General features: G+C 48.2%; 1 protein-coding gene across 4 annotated transcripts in view; it reads right to left on the bottom strand.

Moving 5' to 3' along the window:
- Nucleotides 1–9854, bottom strand: part of LOC105494515 (transmembrane protein 120B) — a 69565-nt gene that overhangs the window by 34491 nt on the left and 25220 nt on the right. For all 4 annotated transcript variants that reach the window (XM_071070942.1, XM_011763025.2, XM_011763017.2 and 1 more), the window contains exon 2: nucleotides 3863–3981. In XM_071070942.1, the coding sequence (XP_070927043.1) occupies nucleotides 3863–3981 (119 nt within the window). The remainder of the gene's footprint in view (nucleotides 1–3862; nucleotides 3982–9854) is intronic.

Below are 9854 nucleotides of genomic sequence, written 5' to 3' on the forward strand. Positions count from 1 at the left end.
CCTCTTGCAACCACAGTTCCCTATCTCAACTCTCTGGGTTGGGGGAGTGATGCTGCCTCCCAGGTAGTCTTGTGACTTTCGGTAAATCCTTAAACCTCTCTGCCTTATTTTCCATACCTGAAAAACCGGGATAACCTCAAGTCTACCTCACAGACAATAGCCTGGTGAGGATTAAATGAGTAAGTACAGCATACAGCATCTAGAATAATACTTGATAGTATGAGCTCAAGGGATAATTACTAACAATACTATTTTTCTTTTCATTTTTCTTTCTTTTTTTTTTTTTTATGAGACAGAGTCTCGCTCTGTCACCCAGGCTGGAGTGCAGTGGCGCCATCTTGGCTCACTGCAAGTTCCGCCTCCCGCGTTCATGCCATTCTCCTGCCTCAGCCTCCCGAGTAGCTGGGATTACAGGCTCCTGCCACCACACCTGGCTAATTTTTTTGTATTTTTAGTAGAGACGGGGTTTCACTGTGTTAGCCAGGATGGTCTTGATCTCCTGACCTCATGATCTGCCTGCCTCAGCCTCCCAAAGTGCCGGGATTATAGGCGTGAGCCACCACGCCCGGCCTTCGTCTCATTTTTCTAAAGAAATAGCTAGCAGGCATGATGTTATAGTCCCAGCACATACGCCTATGATCTCAGCACTTTGGAAGGCCAGGGCGGGAAGATCACTTGAGGCCAGGAGTTTGAGGCCAGCCTGACCAACATAGCAAGACCCAGTCTCTACAAAAAATTAATCAAAGAAAACAACCAAGGCCAGGTGTGGTGGCTCATGCCTGTAATCCCAGCACTTTGGGAGGCTGAGGCGGGCCGATCACCTCAGGTCAGGAGTTCAAGACCAGCATGACCAACATGGAGAAACTCCATCTCTACTAAAAATACAAAATAAGCTGGGCATGGTGGTGCATGGCTGTAATCCCACCTACTTGGGAGGCTGAGGCAGGAGAATCACTTGAACCTGGGAGGCAGAGGTTGCAGTGAGCCAAGATCGCACCATTGCACTCCAGCCTGAGCAACAAGAGCGAAACTCTATCTCAAAAAAAAAAAAAAAAAAAAAAAGACGGGGGAGGTGCTTAAGAAAACAACCAGGGGCTGGATGTGGTGGCTCATGCCTGTAATCCCAGCACTTTGGGAAACTGAAGTGGGCAGATCACCTGAAGTCAGGAGTTCGAGACCAGCCTGGTCAACATGGCAAAACCCTGTCTCTACTGAAAATATAAAAATTAGCAAGGCCGGGCGCGGTGGCTCACGCCTGTAATCCCAGCACTTTGGGAGGCCGAGACGGGCAGATCACGAGGTCAGGAGATCGAGACCATCCTGCCTAACACGGTGAAACCCCGTCTCTACTAAAAAAATACAAAAAACTAGCCGGGCGAGGTGGCGGGCGCCTGTAGTCCCAGCTACTCGGGAGGCTGAGGCAGGAGAATGGCGTGAACCCGGGAGGCGGAGCTTGCAGTGAGCTGAGATCCGGCCACCACACTCCAGCCTGGGTGACAGAGCGAGACTCCGTCTCAAAAAACATAAATAAATAAAAATTAAAAAAAATAAAAATAAAAATTAGCTAGGCGTGGTGGCGAGCCCCTGTAATCCCAGCTACTTGGGAGGCTGAGGCAGGAGAATTGCTTGAACCCAGGAGGCAGAGGTTGCAGTGAGCCGAGATCGTGCCACTGCACTCCAGCCTGGGCGACACAGCGAGACTCTGACTCAAAAACAACAACAACAGTAACAAAAAACAACCACCAAGCATGGTGATGCACGCCTGAAGTCCTAATATTCATGAGGCTAAGGTGGGAGGATTGCTTGAGCCCAGGAGATCAAGGCTGTGGTGAGCCATGATTGCGCCACTGCACTCCAGCCTGGGTGACAGAGCAAGACCCTATCTCAAAAAAAATAAGACCGGGCACAGTGGCTCACGCCTGTAATCCCAGCACTTTGGGAGGCCAAGGCAGGAGGATCGCTTGAGGTCAGGAGTTTGAGACCAGCCTGGCCAACATAGTGAAACCCTGTCTCTAGTAAAAGTACAAAAATTAGCTGGGCGTGGTGGCGGGCACCCGTAATTCCAGATACTCAGGAGGCTAAGACAGGAAGGAGAATTGCTTGAACCCAGGAAGCAGAGGTTGCAGTGAGCTGAGATTGTGCCGCTGCACTCCAGCCTGGGCGACAGAGCGAGACTCCATCTCTGAATGAATGAATGAATCAATCAATCAATCAATCAATCGATATAATTTTTAAAAATAGAAATAAAGGAATAACCTACAGATTACCAAGAGGACAGACAGAAAGCCCCTGAAAGCATAAGCAGTCGACCAGTTAAGGTCTGTTATTCTTTGGTAACATGGAACTCTCAAAACTAGAAAACAAGCCAGCAGAGACATCTCAGAATGGCAGGGGTCCTTGGTCTAAGACCCTAACTCATGGGTCAACCTTCTAACTCAGTACTTCTCAACTGGGAGCAGCCGGCAATGCCTGGAGACATCTCGGTGGTCACACCTGGGGCGGAAGTGCTACTGGCATCGGTGGGCAGAGGCCAGGGATGCTACTCACTATCCCACAGTGCACTGCACAGCCCCCACAGACCCATCAATAGTGCTGAGGTTAGCCATGTGCCCATCTGTGAAGCAATCACTGAGAATCTGAAAAACTCTGGACTGAAAAAACTCTAGACTCTGAGTCCTGCCATTACCAAGACGTGTTTTTCCAAAGCCACATCTGGTGATGTGTTTGCATGGGGCCATCCACACTCTCTACCCCTTAGTTGCAGGCCTCCATTTTCAAAATGGCCAGCCACACTGAGAGCTATAATCAGGACCTTCCTCCAAAATTGTCCACAAGGAAAGAGTTAACCAAGAGTCCCAGATTCTAAAATAGAAGCCTAGCTAAGTGACTTGGGACAAGTCACTTGGAGCCTCAGTTTCCCTGCCTGACAAGGGGGTCACCGCATCCACTGGGCCCCTTCACATACCAGGCAGGAAGGGACTTCCCAGACCTGGAGAAGTCAGGAAATGAACACGATCCAGGCCTGGGGAACCGAACTAAGCTATGAGCTCAAGCACATCTCCACCAGGGATGGCAATCTAGTGGCCACTACCCCAGAGACCCCAGTGGGGAGGACACCCCACACCCACGAAAGGACGCTGCCTGTTTACTTGTCCAGCAGGGCACCTTCCTGTAACAGCACCCACCTTTCCCCTGGGAAACTACTCATCTTCTTCTCCCACCACCCACATGGCTGTCCCTCCACTTCCCAGGGCCACAGACTGAGCGCACGGCATGGGGCTGTCCAAGCAGCTTCTCAGTGATTGGTTCACAAATGGGCATTCAACCAATCCCAGCCAATGAGGACTAACCCAGAATGTCGGTGGAAGTACTGGGAAAAAGAAACTCTCGGCCAGGCACAGTGGCGCACGCCTGTAATCACAGCTACTTGGGAGGCTGAGGCAGGAGAATCACTTAAACCCAGGAGACGGAGGCTGCAGTGAGCCGAGTTCACGCCATTGCTTTCCAGCCTGGGTGACAGAATGAAAGACTCCATTTCAAGAAAAAAAAAAAAAAGAGAGAAACTCTCCTTCAGCCAGGGTGGCACAGCCAGCAGGAAGCAAGGTTGGAGAATATAAGCCTGGCACTGTTGGTGGAGGGGACAGTCACCCTGAGAGTGACACCAATCCAGAGGAAGGCAGAATTTAGAGGGAAAAAAACAGATGCCCCAAAACACCCTTTGACCCCTGGATCCAGTGATGCCTGAAACAACTCCCAGTCCTGTCTTTTTCCACTGAGATTGCCATTCTCTGCTTCAGCCTGTTTTGAGTTGGGCTTCTGTTCCTCAGAACCAGAGCAGCCCACGGGCTGCAGCCGCACCTACCTCTGGAGTGTGAGCTTCAAGTCCTTGAGATGCTTCTTCTGCTTACTGATGGAACTGCTACACAGCGTCTGCAGCGCAGCCAGCTCCTCCAGCTTCTGCTTGTAGATCCTGTGCGTCTCCTGGAGGACAGGGGACCCCGGGGGAAGGTGTGCGGGAGAATGTGAACAGGTCATTTTCTTTTCTTTTTGACAGAGTCTCGCTCTGTCACCCAGGCTGGAGTGCAGTGGCATGATCTCAGCTCACTGCAAGCTCTGTCTCCTGGGTTCGAGCGATTCTCCTGCCTCAGCCTCCCAAGTAGCTGCGATTACAGGTGCCCACCACCATGCCCGGCTAATTTTTTTTTTTTTTTTTGATTTTTCGTAGAGACGGGGTTTCACCATATTGGCCAGGCTGGTCTCGAACTCCTGACATTGTGATCCACCTGCCTGGGCCTCCCAAAGTTCTGCGATTACAGGCATGAGCCACCGCGCCCAGCCAGCTTATTGTTTTTAATGTCATGGTCTTCATCTCCCGTGTTGGTTTCCCTAAATTGTTGGTGTTTGTCTTAGAAGTCCAGAGATAAGGTGTTGTTTCCCTGCCTGTGGTGTTATTTATTGGGAGGTGCGTGATGGTGGCAAAGTCAAGAAGTTACTGTGTTCTGTTCCCCCAGCACTGAGGCAAAGTCTCTTGTATTTTCCCATGGTGAAACCCCATCTCTACTAAAAATGCAAAAATTAGCCAGGCATGGTGGCGGGCATCTGTAATCCCAACTACTTGGGAGGCTGAGGCAGGAGAATCACTTTAACCCAGCGGGTGGAGGTTGCAGTGAGCTAAGACCACGCCACTTCACTCCAGCCTGGATGAAAGTGCGAAACTCCGTCTCAATAAAAATAAAAACAAAAAGAATAAGCCACTGCTCGCTTTGGCAGCACATGTACTAGAATTGGAATGATACAGACAAGGTTAACATGGGCCCTGAGAAATTAAAAAACATTGAAAAACAAAGCAACGATAAACCAACAAACTCAAGTGACCTTTTTTTTTTTTTTAGCGGTTGGAGAGATGGATTTAACAGAGGGAGAGCAAAAGCGGATGGTCCAACAGTGAGCACAGAGGCTAAACTCCCCTGCCTGCCAAGCAAGGCACCTAGGTATGAAAGTTAAGTGAGGCCAGGCACAGTGGCTCATGCCTGTAATGCCAGCACTTTGGGAGGCTGAGGAAGGCGGATCATTTGAGATCAGGAGTTCGAGACCAGCCTGACCAACATGGTGAAACCCTGTCTCTACTAAAAATACAAAAATTAGCCAGGCACGGTGGCAGATGCCTGTAGTCCCAGCTACTCAGGAGGCTGAGACAGGAGAATTGTTTGAATCTGGGAGTCGGAGGTTGCAGCGAGCTGAGGTCTGCCACTGCACTCCAGCCTGGGTGACAGAGCAAGACTCCATCTCAAAAAAAAAAAAAAAAAAAAAAAAAAAGGAAATCAGTAAATAAGGAAGAGGCAAAGGCTAAGAATTAACTAGATGACAATAAAAATAACAAGTGACTAGATGACAATTAGGAGAGACATCCAAGAATGCTGTGAATCACCTTGAATAGAGTGAGTCACCATGGCCCACCCACTAGGAAGATAAAAGGGTGACTTCCCTCTGTCCTTCCTGGGCCCCCCAGGAAGGAAAAATCAATGCTTTTATTTTATTTAATGTTTTTATTTTTTTTAATTTTTATTTTTTTTATTTTTTGAGACGGAGTCTCGCTCTGTCGCCCAGGCTGGAGTGCAGTGGCCGGATCTCAGCTCACTGCAAGCTCCGCCTCCCGGGTTCACGCCATTCTCCTGCCTCAGCCTCCCGAGCAGCTGGGACTACAGGCGCCCGCCACCTCGCCTGGCTAGTTTTTTTGTATTTTTTAGTAGAGACGGGGTTTCACCGGGTTAGCCAGGATGGTCTCGATCTCCTGACCTCGTGATCCGCCCACCTCGGCCTCCCAAAGTGCTGGGATTACAGGCTTGAGCCACCACGCCCAGCCAATGTTTTTATTTTAAAATAATTTCAAATTGGGCATGGTGGCTCACGCCTGTAATGCCAGCTACTCAGGCGGCTAAGGCATGAGAATTACTTGAACCCAGGAGGCGGAGGTTGCAGTGAACTGAGATGATGCCACTGCACTCCAGAGTGAGACTCCGTCTCAAATACATATATAAATGAATAATAATAATAATAGTAATAATTTCAGACACAGGGGCTCATGCCTGTAATCTCAGCACTTTGGGAGGCCAAGGCAGGTGGATCACCTGAAGTCGGAAGTTTGAAACCAGCCTGACCAATGTGGAGAAACCCCATCTCTACTAAAAACACAAAATTAGCCAGGCGTGATGGCGCATGCCTGTAATCCCAGCTACTCAGGAGGCTGAGGCAGGAGAATCGCTTGAACCCAGGAGGCTTAGGTTGTGGTGAGCCGAGATCGCACCACTGCACTCCAGCCTGGGCAACAAGAGTGAAACTCCGTCTCAAAATAATAATTATTATAATAATAATTTCAAGCTTGCAGAATTACAAAAACAATACAAAGAACTCGCTTCTACTCTTCACCCAGATTCACCAGCAGTTCCTTCATTCTGTATTTGCTTTATCCCCCATATATGCGTGCCTGCGTGTGCACACATGTGCATGCCTGCCTGTGTGTTCTTTTTCTATATCAGGCAGGCAATCATTCGTAAGCCACAGCCGCAGGCCAAGTCTGGCTACCTAATTTTGTATGCTCAGTAAGACAGAAATGGGTTTTGCAGGGTTGAAAAAAAATCACTAGAATCTTTCATGGTGTGTGAAAATTATATAAATTGGCATTGCAGTATCCATAAATAAAGTTTTATTGGAACACAGCCACGCCCACCCATTTAAATATTCCGTGTGGCTGTGCTGGGACTCTAACAGCAAAACAAGTAGTTGTGACAGAGACCATATGGCCCATAAAGCTCAAAATTTTCACTATTTGGCTTTTTACCAAAAAGATTTGCCCACTCCTGTGCTAAACCATTTGGGAGTTAGTTGTAGACAACACACCTCTTTTCTCCTAAATAGTACAGTGTGTATCTAGTAAGAACAGCAATATTCTCTCAAATATCCATAGTACAATTATCAAACACAACTGACCCTTAAATGACATGGGTTTCAACTGCATGTCCACTTATACACAGATTTTCTTCCACCTCTGCCACCCGTGAGACAGCAAGACCAAGCCCTCCTCTTCCTCCTCCTGCTACTCCTCAATGTAAAGACACAAAGGATGAAGACCTTTACAATGGTCCACTTCCACTTACTGAAGAGTAAATATATTTTCTCTTCCTTATGATTTTCTTAATAACATTTTCTTTTCTCTAGCTTTTTTTTTTCTTTAAGACAGACTCTCACTCTTGTTGCCTATGCTGGAGTGCAGTGGCATGATCTCCAATCACCACAACCTTCACCTCCCAGGTTCAAGCGATTCTCCTGTCTCAGCCTCCTGAGGGATTACAGGCATGTACCACCACGCCTGGCTAATTTTGTATTTTTAGTAGAGACAGGGTTTCTCCATGTTGGTCAGGCTGGTCTCGAACTCCGGACCTCAGGTGATTCACCTGCCTCAGCCTCCCAAAGGGCTGGCATTACAGGCGTGAGCCACCGTGTGGGGCCTCTCTAGCTTTCTTTATTGTAATAATACCATGTATAATGCATATACAAAATGTGTGTTAATCGACTGTCTCTGTTATCAGTGAGACTCTGCTCAACATTAGGCTGATAGAAGTTTTGTGGGAGTTGCCAGGCACATTGACTCATGCCTGTAATCCCAACACTTTGGGAGGCCAAGGTGGGTGGATCGCCTGAGGTCAGGGGTTTGAGACCAGCCTGACCAACATGGTGAAACCCTGTCTCTACTAAAAGTGCAAAAATTAGCCAGACATGGTGGAGGGCACCTGTAATCAGGAGGCTGAGGCAGGAGAATCACTTCAACCTGGGAGGCGGAGATTGCAGTGAGCTGAGATCACACAACTGCACTGTCTCCAAAACAAAAAAAAATAGTAGTTTTGGAGGAGTCGAAAGTTTCTGGCCAGGCTGGGTGGTTCACACCTGCAATCCCTGCACTTTGGGAGGCTGTGGTGGGTGGATCACTTGAGGCCAGGTGTTCAAGACCAGCCTGGTCGACATGGTGAAACCCCATCTCTACTAAAAATACAAAAATTAGCCAGGTGTGGTGTGGGCGCCTGTAGTTCCAGATACTCGGGCGGCTGAGGTGAGATGATTACTTGAACCCAGGAGGTGGAGGCTGTAGTAAGCTGAGATCATGTCACTGCACTCCAGCCTCGTTAACAGAGGGAGACTCTGTTTCAAAAAAAAAAAAAAAAAAGTTATATACTTGGCTTTTCAACTGATTGGCACCCCAACCCCACCTTGTTCAAGGGTCAATCGTCTAGAAAATGTAACGTTGATATAACACAATGCTACGGCCTCACATACCACTCAAATTCAAATTTTGTTGACTGTCTCTTTTATGGCAATTTTCCTTCAGATCTTAGATCCAATTCAGTCTCATGTCTTCTGGTACGGTTCAATCTCCCAATCTCTGCCTTTCGTGAATTTAAGTTTGTTATTGTTTTTTGTTTTTTGAGACAGAGTTTGACTCTTGTCGCCCAGGCCAGAGTACAGTGGTGTGATCCTGGCTCACTGCAACCTCTGCCTCCCAGGTTCAAGCAATTCTCCTGCCTCAGCCTCCCAAGTAGCTGGGATTACAGGTGCCACCATACCCAGCTAATTTCTGTATTTTTAGTAGAGACGGATGGGGTTTCACCATGTTGACCAGGCTGGTCTGGAACTCCTGACCTCAAATGATCCTCCCACCTCGGCCTCCCAAAGTGCTGGGATTACAGGCATGAGCCACCGTGCCTGGCCGAATTTAAGTTTTTAAAGCGTTTGGTCCAGTTTTCTGGAAGAATGTCCCCCAGTGGGGTTTGCGGATGTTTCCTCATGATTTGGGGCATGCATGGGTACCAGCATGTTACTAAAAGGATGTTGTGCCCTTATTAGTGGCTCCTGCCAGGAGGGACACCATATCCATGATGCTAACTTTGCTGGGTAAAGGCAGCCAGGATGCCCACCCAGCTTCTGCACTATGTAGTGTCCAACTTTCCATTGGCAATTAACAAGTTATCTGTGTGAAGAAAGGCTGTGTTTTAATCACTTTTGAATTCTTCAGTGCTAAACAGCCCTCTATGTCCAACAAATACCTGCTGGTAACGAAACCAGACGAGGAGGACAGAGGTGGAGAGATCCTGCCCAGACAATGCAGCCTTGGGGAAGACAGGGCCCTGGCCTGAGAGGCTGCTGTGAGATAAGGGCCCTGCACCCCTCCTGGTGGCCTTTGGTGCTGGTTCCTGCCATGAAGAGATAAGACCAGGGCTACAAAATCAGCTGCCAGATGCTCATCAGGACCTCATCTGTTTCAATTAATACATGAAGACATCATCCTTGTTAAAAATTAAAACACTACAGCTATGGCTGAGGTCTGCTTTTTTTTTTTTTTTTTTTTTTTTGAGATGGAGTCTTACTCTGTCGCCAGGCTGGAGTGCAGTGGCGCGATCTTGGCTCACTGCAACCTCCGCCTCCTGTGTTCAAACGATTCTCCTGCCTCAGTCTCCCAAGTAGCTGGTATTACAGGCATGCACCACCATGCCTGGCTAATTTTCATATTTTTATATTTTTAGTAAATTTTTAGTAGAATAGATTACAGGTGTGAGCCACTGTGCCCGGATTTTTTTTTTTTTGGAGACAGGGTCTCACTCTATCACCCAGGCTGGAGTACAGTGGCTTGATCTCGGGTCACTGTAACCTCCACCTCTCGGGTTCAAGTAATTATCGTGCCTCAGCCTCCCAAGTGGCTGGGACTATAGGCGTGCACAACCATGCCCAGCTAATTTTTGTATTTTTAGTAGAGACAGGGTTTCACCATGTTGACTAGGCTGGTCTCGAACTCCTGGCCTCAAGTG

The sequence above is a fragment of the Macaca nemestrina genome, chromosome 10 (assembly GCF_043159975.1).
Source record: "Macaca nemestrina isolate mMacNem1 chromosome 10, mMacNem.hap1, whole genome shotgun sequence".
NCBI lineage: Eukaryota > Metazoa > Chordata > Mammalia > Primates > Cercopithecidae > Macaca > Macaca nemestrina.